Consider the following 21,978-nt stretch of genomic DNA (forward strand, 5'->3'; position numbering starts at 1 on the left):
TTCATCTAGGCTCCCCAATCATTCGATCCTAACTCTTCTGATAGCAATCAATTATTGAAGCAAATGCAAAGGGGAAAACTCTTCTTGGATGTGATGAACACTTGGATAGGATGCCATGTCAAGAGAAGATAATTTGGATGAAGAAGATTAGTCACAAGGCATGTTAGTTTTCAAATCAGTTGTCTTTCCGAAGGTTTCTTGTTTAAAGACTATCTTTATTTAGTTACCATAACTGCTTTGTAACTGAGAGAGATGGCTTTTGATGGAGGACTCTCATAATTGATACTATATATGTTGGAGCATAAAAATGGTTAAGGGTTATATTTTAGATAGAAAAAGGTAGCTTAATAGTAGTTTTAACTAGATACTTTCTTTTTGGATTTTTTTGGAAAGGAAAGTTTGGTAATTTGAATGTTTATTTTGAGACTTTGAGCTCGAAGACATACATATATGCATCTATCAATACATAGCATGGTTTAAAACTATGTGTTTGAACTTTGATATAATGGTTACTGTGCAAATTATTATATGAGTTTCTTTGTGATAATAATTGTTGTTTATCTCAAGTTATCATTCTTTCAATGTGTTATTTAATATCTCTAAATTTTCTATATTTCAAGCATTGGATGATTTGAGGAAACTTTGTGCTTCTCAATTTACTCAAACTTTTTGTAACTTCTGAAATTTTTCCTCCATACCTAAGAGTATGTGAGAGATCCTTAAGTACTTTCTGGAAAATGTACACATGCATACACTTCTTAAAATATAAATTAATTGAAAATCTATTAAGAGGGAGTTGTACCTCTCAAAATTCAGAGGGAAACAATTAATGTGTGTTAACCCAACTATTGTGAACTTTTATTGTTTCCCAAATAGGGGTATAGATTCAATTATTTCAAATTCATAAAAGGGAGACAAATATGTTCGCCAACAAAGCCATTGTTCAAAGTGCATTTTTTTTTTTGAAAACTACGAGAAAGTTAGAATAATATAATAGAATGACTATGTTTTTATATCTATTTATTCGATTATGGATGTCATGTGAAGGGACTTGTGAATCTTACTTTAGAAGAGTATTTCTTATTATTTGTGACATAAAATCAGAGACCATAGATGAGATCACTTATATTTTATTTAAATTTTCATAATAATTTCCTATGTACTTATTTAATTTTTGAAATAGTAATTTCTATTGAACAATTTTTACATGTATATGTCCAAGATGCATGTTGGTCAAAAGCATTTTAGACTCTATTTGGACTCATTTTATATATTTTCACATTTGTGGGTATTGGAATTTGTCAAGCGAGAAATGGAAATGTATATGATATTTTTTGGGGGGGAGTAGGAGGGTGGCATGGGGTGAGGGGAACACAATCATTGATAATGGACAAGTTATTATGAACTAGATAATTTTATTCAAGAATTCTCTTTTTACTATGTAAGATTACTTTGTTTTAACAAGGTTGAATCAATTAGAAGGAAAAGTCAATTATGGGTAATAAAAGGGGTGTTTATTTTTGAAATCGGGGGGAATTTATTTTGCTAGAAATAGTGTATAATGTGGAATTGACAAAGAAGGTAATTAGTTGTATATTTACCTACTAGTTAAAATCTTGTGCATAAAAAGGTGTTTTGGCCAAAGTTTATTTTGCATATGTCTCATTAATGTTCTTGGATAGTTTATTTTTGTATTTCTCTTTGTCACGTTGTGTTTAGGATTTCTACAAGTAGACTAGAGATTGTTAAGTAGATAGAATCGTGGTTTCACCATATTCTTTCAATTCATTAGTGTTGAGTTGCTAGGCTTCTTGAGTAGGGTCGGTGCACTTTTTATTTCAAAAAGAGCTTGGAGGAGCTAACCACTTTGTGGTTGGGCGAAAAAAGCATCAGGGCCACACTCTTGTCTCAAGATTTGCAAGTGTATGTATTGTCTAAAGGCTTACGAGATAGGGATGCAGAGGGACATTTTCCCATATTTACTATGGTATCATGATGTTACGACCACAATGGTCTTGATTAGGTGTACTATGATCATACATGATGTATTTAGTTATTTTCTTTAATGTAATGATGCTCGACTATTAGTCAGCATCCTTGATGCTCTAAAAAATTGTTGTACTTGTATATTGTTTTTTCATCATTATGGTCGATTTAATATTTGGACTTTTTAGAAAGAACTTGTATTATCTTACTCTCAGCGACTTTTGGTAAAAGATGTATAAGTACTTTTAATAAATAGAAATGTTTATATTTGACTAGTCTTTAAAAAAGTACAACTCTGTTTAAAGTATTTTGTGACTTCACATATTATTTGCTTATTTAATGACTTGCCATTATGTGGGAAAATCGGTCTTTACAATCTTGAACTTTATTCCATTGCATCCATCTACAATTCAATAAGAGAAATATATATATGTTCGCCTACACTTAATGCAAATTTTAATTGAACTTAAAATCAATTTATTTTGAAACTTAAAATCAAAGAATAAATCAAAAACTATTGTATAGTACAATATTAAATATGAACAAAATTTATTTCAAAATTATGACTCTAACATCTACAAACTAACAAAGTTATAACCAAAATAATATGCCCTTATATACCTATAGAATCAACTTGAAGTTTTGTTGGTCATTCCTACAATATTGCCATTAACCCGATCATTTCTCCTCCACTAAATTAATAACAAAAATGTTTGACATTTCAAGATGGAATGCATTATTTTCTCAAAATAAAATGCATTATTTTTACAAAAGAACTAGAAGATCAAATGAAATAAGCACACAACCTTGAAGGTTGCAACTAATGCATTAAGATGGCACACACTTAACTAATACATTAAGATAATTAGTACATACTTTACTAATATTGTAATTTTGTTTTCAAACTAAACCATGAAGATGGCTCGCTATTATAAATACATTAAAATGGCTTATTACACCCACTATCATGGGTATTACATTAATAGAGTGTAATCCATCTTAATACGTTAGTTTGACAATGGCTTTAAGATAAGCTACAAAACCCTGCTGACCAAAATACACTCACAGATAGTGGTATTATTATTATATACCATCCTCCCTTGATTTGGCAATCCAGTTATTGTTGATTGATAAGAATTTCGTTTGGTTGTGAGTGTGTAGTTTAATGGCCAACATATTGATCTAATCTCCCTTAATACACTCGGATATTATATACTGTTTTGCACACATAGAATGGTGAGGTTAGTTTGTAATATTGCATTGTCTTATAGCTCCCATGTAATGTGCACACTTAAGAGTTGTGTTCGATATTGTTCTCAAACTGATATAGCAGTATTGCCATAATATAATCCCTCACTTTGTGAAGGATTACCAATGTTATACAACAACTTGTTCACATAGATTAAACTTATCTGAACATTTAGAATTGTAGCTGAACTTTCACCAAGTTGAGAAAAGGATTTTTAAAATGGGTATTCCTAGGAATGAGGTGTTAATCCATTTTTTGTTGAATGTGGGATTGTCAATGTAACATCTAATTAAAAAGGACTCTCCGTGACCATCAAGTTAATGTTTCCAACAAGCACAATGTAGGAATCAAAGTCAAAAGCATCGGGTGAAAAGTAAAAGTCTCTTGGAAGTATCAAATAACAAATAATGCCTTTGATAAAGCATAGTTTATTTGCAAGTTCAATAAGAGTCGACATTAATGTGGTAGAGTGCTCTAAGAGTTAGTGGACGGGCACAAATGTCTGTTGCAAAGGTAAAACACAAATCACTAAGAGGAACTTATCAATACATTGATCTATGAGATTAATGTTTCTATACTAAAGCTAACTATTTATGATGTTAATTTTTCTTGTCTCTCATGGAAATCTAGAAAGGCTCCATTTATGATGATTATAACTTTCATTATTCACAAATCGTAAGGTCTTGTATGAACTATTTATGTTGTTAATTGTTCTTTTCGACAATGTAGTCATGATGATCAAGAATGAGCTAAGAGATGCTTTAGTCCAAATCATAGTTAAGAGGATTTTTCTTTTTAAATCTGATAGGAATTCCCCTTTGCACATTACACTTTTGCATATTAGTTGTGCATATATAGGCATCTTAAAATGACTAATAAATTTTTATCTTGTCATGTCATCTATAGTAATATTCTTTTAATCTTAACAATGAAATATTTTTTTGTTTTTTAAATGAGCTAATGTTTTGACTAATAATTAGAATTATTTAAACAATTAAACCATATTCAAGCCTTCTATAATAAAATATTTTTAAAATTATTTAATTAGATATTATCTGTCTGGGCAACTGTATAAATTCAAACAATTTATATTTCTCTCCATTTAAGTAAAAAAAATTATTTATTTCCTCTATGCATTTACACCTAAGTCTTAGTTAACCATTAACATTTCAATTTGATCTCTACCATTGATCAAATGTAATTTGAAGTATATAAATAAGACATTCATTCACTCAATTTGAAGAGTGTTGCCCGGTTATAAAATTCTTTCAATTTTATAAGTCTTGGTTGATTTTTGAAAATTGCTTGATTTTAAGCTTTAAATTGGCAATTTTCATCTCTGAGCTTTTGTGAATTCTAAAATCTTCATGTCTCCGACTCATTACCAGGTCCACACAGCACTTGAGATCATTGAAATCCAACTTCTGAGCCTCAAGTTATAAAAGGTTAATGGTCGCCACCCAAACACGTGTTTCTTAACCTTTGACTTCTCAATAGGTTAATGTTAACCACTAAAAATACGTTTTTCTTAACCATTAACCTCTCAAAAGGTTAATGATAACCCCCAAAAATATATTTTTCTTAACCTCTCTGAGACAATCATTAACCTTCTTTGTTTAGCTGATTGAGGTTAAGAACTGGAAGAAAGATCATCTAAAAGACAAGTGTAGATATTATGCCTGGTTAATCTTAAGGTGGAGGAAACAAAAAAGGATGGCTGGAAAATAGTTGTGTTCACAAATACTTTCGAAATACTCAGAGATTTTGGTGTTGGGAGTGAAAATTTTCAAATATGTTTACCAACACTTTGGAAGATTTGTACAATCTTCTTGACTTTAAATAAGAATTGGAGAAACATGAACACAACATGCAGAGTCTCTTTGATTCACTATAAAGCAGTCTTAAATGTTTTAAGTCTGCACCGAGGAAGATCGCACAAAGGAAGAGCAGAAGGAATTTGAGGCCGAAAATGGCGAATGCAAATCTAAATGAGAATGTGATTGAGGAATTCGAGGCGATAACGAGGGATGCAGAGTGCGTGCAGCGGGAGATGCTGAAGAAGATTCTGGAGCGTAACAGTGCGACAAAGTATTTGCGGAAATGGCGAGTAAATGGAAGCACAGATCCGGAGGAGTTCAAAGCACAAGTTCCTCTCGCCATTCATGCCGACCTCGAGCCCTACATTCTCCAAGTTTCCCGCGGAGATCAATCCCCCCTTCTTACTGCTCAGCCAATCTCTGCGTTCTCATTGAGCTCTGGGACTACTGACGGGAGGCTCAAATTCATCCCTCTTAATGAAGAATTGCTCTCAGGAATGGTGCAGGTCTTTCGTATTTCTGCCGCCTATCGAGCTAGATTATTTCCAATCAGACCTGGGGGAAGAGTATTTGAACTCATTTACGGTAGCAAACAAATTCGCAGTGAAGGGGGGGCTTTGTAGCTTGCACTGTGACTTCACATATATTTGCTAGTGAACTTTATAAGATGTTTAGGGAGAGAAGCCAGATTTTTCCATGCAGTCCAGATGAGTTTGTATTTGGGAATGATCCTCAACAATCCTTGTATTGCCATATACTATGTGCACTGCTATATACAAATGAGGTAGAATATTTCTGATCAATTTTTTTATTTATTTTTTTTCTTACTCCATAGTGGATGCTCTGCGGACACTCGAGCAAGTCTGGCAAGAACTTTGTTCTGATATCAAGGAAGTGAGACTTAATGAACGAATCACAGTGCCTTCTATGAGAGGGGCCGTTTCAAAATTGCTTAAACCAAATCCAGCTTTAGCAAGTCACATCTACAAAAAATGTAAAGACATGGAGAATTGGCATGGAATCATCCCACGGCTTTGGCCTAGTATCAAGTATATCCATTGTGTCACTACTGGTGCCATGGAACCATGCCTAAGAAAATTGAGACATTATGCAAGCGATCTTCCATTGATGAGTTGAGATTACGGTGCCACTGAAGGTGGATTTGCAGCCAATGTGAATCCCACATTCCCACCAGAGAATGCAACTTTCACGGTGGTACCCAAACTTGCATATTTTGAATTCATTCCACTCCATCTGCATCATGAGAATGGGAAAATGGTTCAAAATGTAGCTAATGCCCACCATACCTAAATTGAAATTGTGGGTGTGACAGATCTAAAATCGGGGAGGATTATGAGGTGGTGGTCACAACATGTGCTGGACTTTACAGGTACAGGCTCGGTGATGTTGTCAGAGTGACTGGATTTTACAATTCTACTCCACAATTGTCATACATGTACTGAAAGAACCTCCTCCTCACATTAAACATCAACAAGATCACAGAAAAAGATTTACAGATAGCCGTTGAGAAGGCTACTAGACTAGTGAGGGAAGAAAATGTGGAGCTGGTTGACTTCACAAGCTATGTAGATAAGTCAACTGAACCAGGTCACTATGTAATATTTTGGGAGCTCAGTGAAAAAGTAGAAGGTGTGAGGTCAAAGTATCAAGTCATTCAAGGTTAATTTTGTAGAGGTTGTAAGAAATGAATAATGTTGAGCAAGGAACGAGAAACAATCCAAGTAAGTTAAGTGTGAAACAATGTTACCATAAGATAAGCAACTCCAAGAGCATACACCAAGATGGTTCAACAATAGAGACAAGGATTTATAAGGGGAAAGCAAAGAAAACCCCTTGTGAGTTATTATGAATGAAGGCAAATGCCTAAAGAAGAGAGAGAGAGTGTGTTGGAGCAAAGGTAGCTCAATACAATAACATCAAGTGCTTAGAGTGGTGTGTAGTTGTGAAGAAAGAAGGAGGAGCATCTCTTATATAGAGATGAGAGAGGAGTTGCATTTGTAACTCCCATTTCTATGAATGCCACATTCATAATAGGTGTGTGCAAAGTGTCACAATCCTCTTAAGGAGGATAAACTAAATAAAGAAATAAACAAGAGTTGTCCTTACATGTGGAATAAAGGACAAACAATGACATGTCCTCCACATGTGCACAAGTGGACAAACTACATGTAGGGACCCTTGGAATATCCCAATTAAAATATATCTAAGGAAAGATTAACCTTTCTAACACCCCCCCTTAATCTTTACTTGGGGAGTTTACTTCAACAGGTTGTAAACCCAAATTTTTACAATGGAACTGAAATCTCACTTTAGAAAGTGGTTTGGTTAAAATATCAGCCACTTGATCTTCTCCTTTACAATAAAGAAGAATAATTTGATTGTCTTCAACTTGTTCTCGAATGAAGTGATGTTGAAGTGAAATATGTTTGGTGCGGGCATGATACACTGGATTCTTTGCCAAGGCAATAGCACTTTGATTGTCACAATGTATAGGTGTAGGTAGTTGTTGAGGTAGACCGAAATCATCAAGAATTCTTCGAATCCACAAAGCTTCCTTAGCTGCATTGGTACAACCTTTGTATTCAGCTTCCGTTGAGCATAGGGAAATAGAGTGTTCCTTTTTGCTTTTCCAAGAAATTGGACCTGAACCAACAAAGAAAAAATAACCACAAGTGGATTTCCCATCATTGGGATCTCCACCTAGATCGGAATTAGTATAGCCATGTAAAATGAATTCAGAGTTTGGATCATAAAATAAGCCTATATTAATAGTTCCTTTAATATACCTTAAGATGCATTTAGCAACTTTAAAATGAGTTTGTTGAGGTTTAGACATAAAACGAGACACTAAACTAACACTATAAGCAATATCAGGTCTAGTAAGAGTTAAATAATTTAAACTTCCTACTAACTGTCTATACAAAGTTTCATCAACAAAAGGAGTATTCATATCATTCATTAATTTAGTTCCTAATTCACATGGAATTGAAACATGGTTAGAGTCATTCATCTTAAATTTTTCTAAAAGATCATAAGCATACTTGCTTTGAGAAACAAAGATACCATTAGGAGTTTGAAAAATTTGCATACCTAAGAAGTAATGTAAGATACCTAAGTCGGTCATTTGAAATTTTTGTTTAAGTTGGAATTTAATATCAGAAATCAAAATGTCTAAACTAGAAGTAAGAATTAAATCATCTACATAAACAATAACAATGATAATATCATCGGTAGTATGTTTAATAAACAGATTAGGATCATTTTTGCTTCTAGTAAAACCTTGAGAAATGAAGAAAGAATTAATTTGAGAATACCATTCTCTAGGTGATTGTTTAAGACCATAAATAGATTTGTTCAATTTGCAAACTAGATTTTCACTACCTTTCTTAACAAATCCAGGAGGTTGAGCCATATAGATTTCTTCATGTAACTCACCATTTAAAAAGGCACTTTTAACATCCATTTGATGAATGGGCCAATTCATTTTAGATGCTAAAGCAAGAACTAATTTGATAGTAGGCATTTTAGCAACAGGTGCAAAGGTTTCATTATAGTCTAAGCCTTCAATTTGGGAAAAGCCTCTAGCAACTAGTCTAGCTTTAAATTTACTAATTTCATTATTAGTATTCAATTTTGTTTTATATAACCATTTACATGAAACTAGATTTTTGCCAGGAGGTAATGTGACTAAGTCCCAAGTGTGATTAGCAAGTAACGAATCATATTCCTCTTGCATGGCTTTCTGCCAATGAGGTTGAGAGTTAGCTTGATCAAAAGACTTAGGATCGTTAGAATTCATAATAGTAGTCATCAAAGCATAATTACAATAATTAATCCTTCTATGTTTAATTCCACCAGATTTAGAAATATAATCATCAGCTTCATTGATGAGGTTTTGAGCCCATTTAGGTTTACGTTTAGTGGTGATGGAATTATCACTAGAGGAAGAATCATGAGTAAGAAAAGTATCAGTAGTATCTATTTGAGTATCATGAGATGTAGGAGTAGAAATAACCGGTGGTACTTGATTAAGAGAAAGAGTAGGGTTAAGAGAAGGAGGTTGGTCCTCCACGAGCACAATTTTAGTGCCACTGAATTCTTCATCCGTTGTAGTAGAGCAATCATGAACTCCATTTTCTGCAATACAAACATCTCTAGCAACTTGAACTTTGTTAGTAGTGGAATCATAAACACGATAACCCTTAGTGTGTTCATCATAGCCAACAAACATATAAGGAGATGACTTAGCATCTAATTTATGCCTTTTCTGTTTAGGCGTATGGACATAAGCAATAGAACCAAATATTCGTAAATGATGTAAATTCGGTTTCCTACCAGACCAAGCCTCTTCTGGAGTGATAGCTTTGAGAGCTTTGGTAGGAGTCCGATTAAGAATATAAGTTGCACAAAACATGGCTTCAGCCCAAAATTTATAATGCAAATTCTTAGCATGCAACATGCTTCGAGCCATTTCAACAATGGTCCGATGCTTTCTTTCCGCTACACCATTTTGTTGTGGTGTATAAGGAATAGTAAGCTCGTGCTTAATTCCACACGATTTCACATAAGAATGAAAAGCATTATTCACATATTCCTTCCCATTATCAGTTCTAAGAATTTTAAGTTTATACCCAGATTGTCTTTCAACATATAACTGAAATTCAATAAATATATCAAGAACTTGATCCTTCCTATGCAAAAAATAGATCCAAGTTCGTCTAGAAAAATCATCAACAAAGGTAAGTGCATACCGAGAACCTTGGATGGAGGTATTCTCCATGGGACCCAAAAGATCACTATGGACAAGATGCAACTTATGAGTTGCTCGCCATGATTTTCCACTTGGAAAGGGCTCCCTATGCATCTTACCACTCATACAACCTGTACAGGTAATCTTGGAAGGAATAATGTTAGGCAAGCCATCAACCATATTATGCTTTTGCATGAAAGTAATATAATCAGAATTTAAATGACCAAGTCTTTCATGCCATATATTGAAATCAATAGAAGTATGTAAAGAATATCGTGAACTAGCAAATTCATGGAATTTAAACAAATTGTCGTTATCCATTTTAGCATAAGCAATTACTTGGAGAGTTTGAGGATCTATAATATAACATGTATCTTTATAGAATTCAACTTTATAGTTCTGACATAGCTGTGAAACAGAAATTAGATTAGTTTTCAAGTCAGGTACATATAAAACATCATGCAATTTACCATTAGGAATAGTAACATCACCTAGTCCTTCAACTTTACAAGTCTGATTATTAGCTAACTGAATAGGAATGTTAGCAATATCAGGTTGTAAGGAATCAAAAATTTCTTTATGAGAGGTGACATGTTGTGATGCACCACTATCAACAATCCATTCTAAAGGTTTACAAATATTAAAGCTACAAGTAAAAGCATGACGAGGATTAGAACTAGTTGAATTACCTTTTCTATGGTTTGAGGTTTGATGATTGGTACTATGATTCATAGGTTTTTTATCATTTTATTTTTTAAAACAGTTATTGACAAGGTGACCATCTTTGCCACAATAAGAACAATGAAGTTTGGAATTGGAATGGTTCCTTTGATTATTAGTATTACGAGTATTATTAGGATGATGGGTATTATTATATTTGGGATGAAATTTATTGTTGGTGTTATTTGAATTAGAATTAGATTGTTTGTAATTATTATTATTGGAACGAAAATTATTAGTTGAATTTCTAGAGACAAATGCATGTTCAGTTGATTTGAGAGTACCAAACTGAATTAGCTTAGCTTCTTCCTGTCTTAATAAAGTTTGAAAAATAACATAAGTTAACTGAGAAGATAAAGTAGGAATAGCAAGTTGTGCATGAATATTGGTTATAAACTGTTGAAACTGTCTTGGAAGACATTTTTTAAGAATAAGATGGATTAAACGAATGTCCTCTAATTGAACACCTAAAGCCATAATTTGACTTTTAAGAGAATCAAATTTTAAGAGGAATTCATCCATACCTTTAAAATCTGCATACCTGAGATCTTCGAGTTGATCTTGCAATTGTATTTTGCGATATTCATCACCACTGTCATACTTGGTTTTCAAGATGGACCATGCATCATGAGCTTTAGAACAGTGAGCAATTAAGACATATAAATCTGGAATAATAGAAATACCAATTAACCCGAAAGCTTCTTCGTTTTTAGCTTTCCAAGTATCTTTCTCGTCTTGAGTAGCCGCTGAACCGGGCTCAAGAGAAGGGTCAGTGGCTATTTCGAAGAGATGTTTAAAACGAAAAATAAATGAGATATGAGTTTTCCAAGAATGATAATTCGAATAATTAAGTTTGATTTCTGGAATTAATGTTGACATGATTAGGAAAAAAAAATTCTTCGCTTTTTGGGAGAAAAAAAATGCCCTTAATTTGAGAATCAGATGAATTGGAAAAAAATTTAAATTTTATTAATTGAACAAAATTTGTTTTTTTTTTTTGTTTTTTTTTTATAAGATTAAGAATATTTTGTTTTTAATTTAACTAATGGTGATAGAGAAAATTAAAAAAGTAATTTAAACAATTAAAAAATGAATATAATACAAGTTGGATTAGTTTTAGTTAAAACAAAATTGGAAAACAAAGAGGGGGAAACGTTTTTTTTTTAATTTGAAAATGGAGGGGAGCGGGCGGTGGCTGCCGCGTGGCGAAAGGAGGGCCGCGGTCGGTGGTCGCCACGTGGTGGGAGCGGCGGTCCGCGGTCGGTGGTTGCCGCGTGGCGGGAGCGGCCAAGGTCGGTGGTCGCCGCGTGGTGGGAGCGGAGGAAGCGGTTGTAGGGGTTTTAAAAAAGGCACACAGAGTGGGGAGCGGCGTAAGCGGCGGTTGCGCGCGGCAAGGGTCGCAGAGGTGCAGAGCTGTACCGGCGGCGGCGGCGTAAGTTTGAACCGGCGGCTGAGGCGGCGCGAGTTTGCAACGGCAGTGTTTGCGCGCGGCGGCGCGAATCGGGACCGGCGGTGCCCGCGCAGAGATATGGGAACAGTGCCTTCGGCGGCGATTGCTTCGCTGAGGCACGAGGTGGCGCGCGGGTGGCGCGGCCGCCCTATTAAAAATAAAAGAATGTTTTTTATATATATATATATATATATATAAAACTTTGCACTATGTTTTTTGTTTTTTTTTTTTTTTTTTTTTTTTTTCAAAGGCACAAAGTAGTAAAATATATTATTTTTTCTAAAGAAAAAAAAAAAAAATTGATAAATGAAGTAAGAAAAAAAATAGAGAGATAGAAAGCTTTACTATTGTGTTTTTATAAAAAGCTTTACCAATGTAATATGTTTTGTTTTGGCAGCATGTCGTCCAAAACAAACCAAAAAAAAATTAAAATTTACTAAGAAAACCCTTTGGCGGCAAGCCTTCCAAAGAGGGTTAGTGAAAAAATATGAAGCTTTACAAGAAAACCCTTTGGCGGCAAGCCTTCCAAAGAGGGTTAGTAAAAAATATGAAGCTTTACAAGAAAAGTTAAAACGAGCTAAAATCACAACACAATCTTCTTCTCTCAATAACGTCTCCAAATAAGGTGTGCTCCAATGAATGGCAACCTTCACCACAAAACTTAAAACAAGGATTAGATAACCAAGCTCTGATACCATGTAAGAAATGAATAATGTTGAGCAAGGAACGAGAAACAATCCAAGTAAGTTAAGTGTGAAACAATGTTACCATAAGATAAGCAACTCCAAGAGCATACACCAAGATGGTTCAACAATGGAGACAAGGATTTATAAGGGGAAAGCAAAGAAAACCCCTTGTGAGTTATTATGAATGAAGGCAAATGCCTAAAGAAGAGAGAGAGAGAGTGTTGGAGCAAAGGTAGCTCAATACAATAACATCAAGTGCTTAGAGTGGTGTGTAGTTGTGAAGAAAGGAGGAGGAGCATCTCTTATATAGAGATGAGAGAGGAGTTGCATTTGTAACTCCCATTTCTATGAATGCCACATTCATAATAGGTGTGTGCAAAGTGTAACAATCCTCTTAAGGAGGATAAACTAAATAAAGAAATAAACAAGAGTTGTCCTTACATGTGGAATAAAGGACAAACAATGACATGTCCTCCACATGTGTACAAGTGGACAAACTACATGTAGGGACCCTTGGAATATCCCAATTAAAATATATCCAAGGAAAGATTAACCTTTCTAACAGAGGTTAATTAACCTCACCCAAATCACGTATTTGGGAGGTAGTTATTAACCACAGAAGGGTAGTTATTAACCTCTTTGTCTATATAAGGGCTCTTTTGGGCTTTGTAAAGGGGGGGACTTTTTGGTGGAGAAAATAAGGGAACACTATGCTGAAATTTTGATCCAGGGATAAAATTTGGAAAGTATGTACACTTTTTATTTTCTGAATTGAAAAATCTCTATTGCTTTCTTGGTGCAAGAAAATAATGGAATGTGCAGTTTGAGTTCCCTCTTTTCGAATCTAAATTGTTTCAAATGTTGATTCTCTTTGTAGTGAGCATTCTCACGGTATGGTGTAGATGTTTATGAATCTGTGGATCAACGTTGTGCTAGTAATAGTTTTTCAAGCGTAGATCTTGATCATTGTTATTAGCAATTTTAATTTAGTAGTTTGGGAAAGCCTTGAAGTCGTGTGGTGCATTCGTCATCATGACCTTTCTCCCCCTTCAATTTTAATTTTATATCTATTTGAAAAGCTTTGAAATTATATCATATGAGGGAGCTGCCCCTCCAAATGCAAAGGAAGGCCGGATATCAAAGGCCTATCCAACTGTTGTGAACGATTTGCCGCACACACTCCATTGGGCAAATTCTTCTGTGACAAATCTGTTTACCAACAAAGAGCAACCCACATACCAAAGCATTCACAAAAGTTTCAAGTAACAATGGAGTCTTCTAAGATTTTGTGATGGTATTATTGTTTATCATTTGATTATGTGTAGATCATGGATTCAATTTTATGTTCACTTGAATAATGATTTATATTTTACATTAAACTTTAAGTTTTCAAAGACTTTATCTTCTCTCAAAAAGCTATGAACTTTTATACATTTTTTATACAAGGCCCATGGTTTATTTTATTTTTTTAATAAATCTTAATTCAAGGTTACAAATCAACAATTTTGGAGAAAAAAGAATACAGCAGTTCTTAAAAAGTTTTAAACTTCTAGAGAGGATATAACCTTTATTTTAAATTTTGATGTCAAATACTTAACTTAAAATCAGATCTAAAATTATGTTTATTTTTCATAAATATGTTTTCAAGACACAAATTAAGGTATTTTTGTAGAACTTTTATATTTTTCAAAGTTGTATGAAAGTCCGATCTAAGAATAAGTAATATGAAATTAAATAGGGTAATTTTTTTTGTATTTTTTATTTTAAGTCAAATATATTACAAAGCAATCGAATCTTGTTTATCTAGGTCAAAAAGTTAAAAATGGAGTTGTAATTTTGCATTAAATTTTTATTTATTTGAATATATTTTAATGCATTTTAGCATTACTTTATGAGCTTCAAAAGTCATATATATATATATATATATATATATATATATATATATATATATATATATATATATATATAAAAGTTTTGTAATCATTAAAAATCTATATGAGCAATAAATGATGGATTTTTTTTTCACTAGGTTGATTTGAGCTTGAAAGAGCTAGCTCATAGCTCATCATATTGGATAAACAAAATTCAAACTCAATTGAAAATTTATTGTATTTAAGTGTACTTATTCTAAACCCTTCCATTACATTTTCAAAGTGGTCATGTTGTTGGATATCTATCATAGAACCATTTCTTGTTTTAGAAGAAATTCCTTAGTGTGTCTTCTACATTGAAATTGAGCTAACAATTGATCACACACATTTGGATTTGGGCTTAAACTAAACATCTATTTTCTCTTATTCCCAAGAACTGCTTAAGAATGTTCTCTCACATTTTGGTATAAATTCTAGTGCACCAAAAATAAACAATCTTCCTTTATATTATTGGTTTTTTGGTTTTTTTTGTTTTTTTGTTTTTGTTTTGTTTTTAAATTTTTCTCGAGGGAGGGGTAGGGGGAAGGGGAGGGGGCGGAAGAGGGCTACTTAGAGAAGTGATCGGGGGAACAAGCTCAACCCTTATATTCTAATGGAATATGAATAACAAGGAGAATCAAAAAGCACACCTCTTTGAAATGGATGCTTTTCAATCTTGGCTAAGCCTCTAATAATTTTATACCTTAGAGAAGTGAAGCTAAGGAGTGGATTACCCCCCACCTCCCAAGTGGTTGACATTATTATCTTTGGGAGGTGGTTGACATTATTATCTTTCATATGTAAATTTAGGTCTCAAAATACCCTTGTAATGTTTAGAGGAAACCCTTGTTGAGCTTGTAAAGCCTATAGCTGACCTTTTTGGCCATCACATTTTGTGTATGCAAGAGTTGATATTCCCACTTGAGTAGGATTGTTGTATTCAATGTGTTTTGGTGTTTTGATCACCTTCCTTGACTAGTGCCAAAAAAAGGACAAAACTCAGATTCAGTCATAAGAGTGCCTGCATCTTTTACAATCTCGTATTTACATTAAATAGAGCTTAAATTGAACACGTCTTTGATCTTTTATCTTGTTGCTAATCTCTTTCCCAAATAATCGTAACTTTTAAGTCATCAAACTTTGAAAACATTAGTGTTGAAAACTCCACTAACAAATTTCTTACTCCACTAAACATTAGTGTTGAAAACTTCACTAACAAATTGCTTACTCCACTAGCAAATTGCATATGCTAATGAAAATTGGAGAAAAAAATTAAGATTAAGTATTTGCCATATCATTGATCAAATTCATTGAGTTCGAATAGGATCTCCTTCCTTTCTAATTTATCATTGAATAGCTTTTTGTTTTTTGCTTGGGTTCCATAAGCCTAATCCAAGTTGAAGAGCTATAGCAATGATCTTTATCTTTGTCACTTTGGAGATCTAATTTAACTTTGATCATTAAACTTTGAAGCGAAAAATTATTTTTTATCAAATGAAAAATATCCACTCTTATTCAAGATATCACATATTTATATGCCAACAACAAGATCACAACATAAGGAACATAAAACAGGGAAGCAAAATCAATGACCTTCAAAAACAGCCCCTTTGGAACACTCTTACAACATGCCTACTCCACAATGTGGATATACAATTTCATATGATTCTATTTATGAAAAGGGGGAACAATGAGAACCAACATTAGAAGACATCAGAAATTTTGAACAAGACCCTTAGGATATGAAAGTGCTGGAAGTAGTCCTTTCTGAAATCCTAATTATTGTTTTGCATTGCAAGCTCAAAGCGGTGCCAAGATACTTTCTCACTTCAATGACTCCACAATCAGTGATCAACCTACACCAAATCCATCCTTTCCCATGACATCTTCCACTCCATCAATGGGCATTTGCATCCTGCAAAGCTCTCCACAATAGCCAGGTACCATCCCGTTTTTCATCCTCGTCCATACTACAACAAACCAACTCACGTTGTCTCAATCTACCAACAAAGTCATCCAATGGTCTTTCATGCTTCGACTTACCAACAACACTCAATGAAGAAAAGTCATTTCTCTGTGACAACCCTATGAAAACTGTTTTATTAAAACTTGTTCAACTTGAAATGATCACAATAACCTTAGTTAAAAGTTAAAAATTAAAAACCAGCTGTTAAACCACCCCAGTATAACGAGAATGGGTTATGTAAGTATCGTAGAATCAAAGGACATCAATTTTCAGGTTGCTTTAAATTGAAACATTCGATACAAAATCCATCAATAGTGGAAATGATGCTATTGAAGACAGACCTACAGCAAATGTTGACCTCAAGACATTCAAGAATCCTCTGCATAAGCATGGAATAGCATCTAATGGTAATCTTCCAAATCATAATCAAAGTATCCCATGCAAGCCAACAGGAAGTAAAAGCTGAGATGTTAATTCAAGATCAATGTATCACTCTCAATGAAATCATTCCATCGCAAACTGTTCCCTTTTTACCTTCATGATCCCACTCCATCCCAAGATTGTAGCTTCTATTACATGTCACCTCAAAAACAAAGTATCATTTTCACTCCACATCATGATACTATCGTAAAGAAAGATCAAATGTTCTTCCATCTCCATCTCAAGGCCCATCATCCCTCCTAATACCCACCTTGATCCTAAACAAACAAAATATTGCTCATGCCTATCCAAGCTACACGTCAAAACACAATCATGCACTCTGCGTGTAATCTCTGCACTCTTCTCTTAGCAATTCACACTGCTACATCTTTGCTGTCACATCTTCTTGAATATACTTCCACCTCGTGTTCTTCAAATCCACTTTTGACATGGGCTTTGAAAGGAAATACCATGTGCATTTTGCCTTCACTTACACCACTCTAAAGTGATGCACAACATTACCCCCCTCCTCTCATCCGTCACAAAATATTGTTCATGCCTATCCAAGCTACATGTCAAAAAACAATCATGCACTCTGCATATAATCTCTGCAATCTTCTCTTAGCAATTCACACTGCTACATCTTCGTGGTCACATCTCCTCGAATATACTTCCACCTCATGTTCTTCAAATCCACTTTTGACATGGACTTTGAAAGGAAATACCATGTGCATTTTGCCTTGACTTTCACTTTTGTTACACCACTTAAGAGTGATGCCCAACATTACCCCCTTCCTCTCATCCGTAAGTTCCAATCTTTTTTTATGGCTGCCAATTAGCATACATCTTGTACCTTTGGGTGTAACTGCCTGTTATCAACAACCTAAAGGTTTCGAAATGTGTATACCAATACAAGAATCCCAATGTAGGTGATTGCATCAATGGTTGCATGACAGTCAACAAGAAAGGTAGCTGCATTTCTCACTTCTAATTACTAAATGAATTACTCTATTTTTATTAGAGTTCGTACATTTTTCTTTCTTAAAGTGATCCTTCCTGCTGCAATTCTTCTTAACCATTAATAATTTATGGTAAAAGTTAATTTTCAGTTTTCACATACATAGAAAAAGTCAGAAAGTTTGATTGCCTAATAGTTCATTTGCTCCATCTGCTAATACTGCTAGATTCCAATTTAGTTGTCATTACAGAAAAGCATCTTTAAAGTGCTGGACAACATGGAGAAATTGGGAATTGAACCCAACAGTTTTTATTCACATGGCCATCTGTGCAACGATACAATGTGTACATTATGATGAGATGATGACAATAGAATTACATTTGCTAGACAATAGCACCAAGAAAACAGTATATACATCCTCTGAACTGAATATTTATGGGATTTCCTTCACTAGCTTTACATTTTTGTAAAACCGTCTCAATTCTTTCATAGCCTTTTCCTCTATTTGTATGCTGCGAATTGATGAGGGGCTACTCACTTCTGGTTTAAACCAGCGGTTGGGGCTATCTGTAATGGCATTCAGACTTCGATCTATTGTGACCCCAGAGCCTCCTACCACACTCAGATTCTTGGGTTTTGGACTCTGTTTTTTTACCTGCAAAACTTTAACTACTTAGTAACTGCAATTTGAATATTACCACATAGCTTACTTTTGTTAATCATTATTTGGAAATGAAATGCCATCTTATACCTGCTGCATTTGAATCTCCCTTAATGAAGACCTTGACATTAGAGGAGAGGTCCCTGCCCAAGGTGGAGTGCGTCTTTCTGTATCCGAAGCACCTGTTCCCTTCCCTTGGTTAATAGCTATTGGAGCTGATGGTCGTATTAATTGGTTTGTTGGAATATGGATGTGATTTGTCTCAATCTCATCTACATCCATTTCATATGCTTCAGTTAAGCCTCTAGATCTCCTCATTACTTTGCGATCTGAATGTTTATCTTTTGATAAACAGTTTGAAGAACTTTTATTATGTTCTGGTGTTGATGGTATATTTGTTTCAACTATTTGTTGATTCTGAATTTCAAGAAGAGAAACAGGACCCTTAATTGTCTTTGCTCCACCCCATGCTGGACCCTCTACCTTGGGTGGAACTAGTGCCGCCTCAGGAACTTTTGGAGCTTCATCCAAAGCTCCACTAAGAAAAACAGACAATCCGCCTTTCTTTGATTTCTTTTTTTGAGACTTCTTTAGAAATTGGTTACTCTTTGGTGTCACATTTAACTCAGAATCACGGACAAGGAATGTTTCTACTCTTACTTTCTTGTCTGAATCATGACTGCTGGAGGCTATCTGGTTAGTTTTCTGAATTAAAGATGAAATGTTTGAAATTACTATTAATTGTACTCCAAACAGAATAATATTTTACAATGTACTAGCTATATAATAGGATTTCATGTGAAGTCAAAGCAAAATCATTACAAAATATAACAAAGTGTGGATCGAAAAAAAAAAAGAAAAAAAAATTCTGAAATAATTTATTAGAGTTACCTCTTCTTCATTATAAAAGCCATTCCGATCATTGTTAAAACCTTTCTCAGAGAGTAATTCATCATGTTTTTCCTCGAGACCAGCTTTAGTTAGCATATCAATCTTTGAAGTCTCAGGTAAATTTTCAATCTGTACCTGCTTAGATTTATTGTTTTTTTTCTTGCCCTTGTGCTGATGGCTTCCCAATTCATTTCTCAATATGGACCTATCATCCAACAAGATGGCTTTGATTGATGCTAACTTTATTTCTTCATCACTTTCAACTGCTATTCCAGATTCAAGACTGTGAAGAGCATTTTCAAGTGAAGGTTTAGTCTGCAGTTTTGCTTCTTGCTGGTGATCAAGAGAATGACCATTTCTCTGTTTCATCTCAAGCATCTCTATCTGTTGAAGTTTTTTCATTATTGCTCTTATCTGTTTTGCCAAGGCTATATCAGATGCACTACTCTGTTGTAAAAACCTCTCACCAGATCTTCTCTCACCTGTTGTCAGTTCGGTAGTATCTGGGGAAGCAATGTTACGCAACCTAGAAAATTCAATTTTATCATCTTCCTCACTGTCAATAACAGCTGGAAATGTTGCTGTTGGAGTAGGCAGACAACGGTAACTCCAAGGTTCAGAAGACTTGGAGTCCAAAGAGGTTTCTAATTTAGATAGCAGCTCTGTACAGACATTACCCAAGGCTGCTGGAGATATTGTGAGGATATAGTCCAGATTCCGAAGCACCAAATCCTATTCCATATATGACATGCCAAAAAATAAATCAACAACTGAATAAGTAAGGAATAGAACCTTCTGGTAGAACTTTTTAACTATCACAAAGATTAATAATAAGTATGTTGGTTGAAACGAGGGGAAAAATTAACCAGAAGATGCCACAATTCCAACATTTCAGACTAGATAATACTCACAGAATCTTAACAGAACCCTCTTAATTTAAGCACATACAACTAGTTGAGAGAATTATAATTGAAATCACAGATCATGAACAATGAACATACAAAGGAAAAAAAGACCAGTGTTTTTATTGCATAGGGGATGTTCAGTATAACACTTATTAGTTGCATGCTGCATGGAAGATCCCTGTCACAATAATTGCCTTATCAGATGGACAAGCTATTTGTAGGACCAACAGTTGTCAGTTGTAATTTCTGGTCCAACCAAACATAACCTACACCTTGAGGTACACACATAAATATAACAAATCAGAAGCAAATTTATTGATGCAAACAGATTATGATAATAGTTCACATTTATTCCCCTCCAAAACTATTTCAAGTTCCATCGCACAACATATGTACACAAAGGACAAAAAGGAAACAAAATCAAGGGTTAAACAACAACTCTGCCCAAAGGAGCATGCATAGATTGTATGCGAAATAACTAGCATCATTTTTTATTGCCAAGAAGCAGCCAAGAGTATTTCCAATAGCCTCAAAACATGCGTCAACCAAAATTGAAGTGGGAGATTTGGTAGATGAACGGGAACCCATACATGTTTTATATCAAAGATTTCGAAGAAGGATTGAAATCTAGATGCCATACTTCAACGAGGACATTCTTGCCCTAAATCCAATGTTTTCCACAGAATGGCATTCCAACCTCTTCCAAAAAATTTAACAAAAAATTCAAGAAGCCACATGCTCATGAATGTTACCTTTCAAGAGTAGCTTACCAAGCATCTGTGATTCACTTAAGGGTAAAGAGAGCAAACCACAAGCCTCAACTCCGTTGATTAAGCCATATGTTGTAAATATGGGTTTGCCCCATAGTTCCAAGAATCGCGCTGAAATCGCGTGAATCGCCGATTCAGCGATCAGATTCATGGATGGCGATTTTTTTGGTGTCGGGAATCGCCATCACCGATTTTGGGTGCTGACTCCTCTCCGATCATTCTGGAGGAGATTGATCTACAATCAGAGTGGATCACAAAGGCTATGGAACCAATCTTCACTGAGGAAGACCACGCGTGGGTTGACCAGGTGGATGTAGAGGTTGAGGCTGTGGCCATGGCAGAGGAGGCAGCTAGAGTACGTTCAGGCATTGGTAGACGCACACGCGCACGCACAGATGCAAGCCCTAGCGACATTGTTCGTGAGCACATTGCCCATGCAGGGGATATGGCTTGGCAGTCCTCTAGGACCTACCTTAGACGCCTTTCTAGTAGGCAGACTGGATACTCAGAGGCTGAGGTTGAGGCTGCAGCAGAGCTAGAGGATGATGAGGCTTGAGCTAGAGCCTTGTTTTTATATTTTGTTTACACTGTATAGATATTGATAGTGTTACTGAATCACTGATAGACATACGTTTCAAACTTTCATGGATCTTCATCTTAGATTTATACATACATTTATGATTTGATGTCTTATGGATCTTCATGATTTTATCTTACATGCATTCTATGATTTGAATCATTATGATCATTTGATTTTTATTTACTTCAGCTAGCCTACAATTTACATTTTAGTACATAATGATAACATAGTTACGTAT

At 34.6% G+C, this 21,978-nt stretch overlaps 1 protein-coding gene and 1 pseudogene across 1 annotated transcript in view; one reads left to right on the forward strand and one right to left on the reverse strand.

Moving 5' to 3' along the window:
• The first annotated feature begins 5,204 nt into the window (after positions 1–5,204).
• LOC149554003 (jasmonoyl--L-amino acid synthetase JAR4 pseudogene) lies at positions 5,205–6,737 on the forward strand (annotated as a pseudogene).
• An 11,474-nt stretch (positions 6,738–18,211) lies between these two features.
• Positions 18,212–21,978, reverse strand: part of LOC149554004 (ankyrin repeat family protein / regulator of chromosome condensation (RCC1) family protein) — a 43,550-nt gene continuing 39,783 nt past the window's right edge. Inside the window, exons 9-11 of the mRNA XM_089789331.1 lie at positions 19,486–20,217; positions 18,685–19,299; positions 18,212–18,588 (exon numbers count right to left, since the gene is read on the reverse strand). Coding sequence (XP_089645457.1) covers positions 18,367–18,588; positions 18,685–19,299; positions 19,486–20,217 — 1,569 coding nt within the window. The 3' untranslated portion in view covers positions 18,212–18,366. The remainder of the gene's footprint in view (positions 18,589–18,684; positions 19,300–19,485; positions 20,218–21,978) is intronic.

This window comes from Cupressus sempervirens, chromosome 6 (genome assembly GCF_028749045.1).
Source record: "Cupressus sempervirens isolate cs-2001-9-10 chromosome 6, ASM2874904v1, whole genome shotgun sequence".
NCBI classification, from domain to species: Eukaryota; Viridiplantae; Streptophyta; class Pinopsida; order Cupressales; family Cupressaceae; genus Cupressus; species Cupressus sempervirens.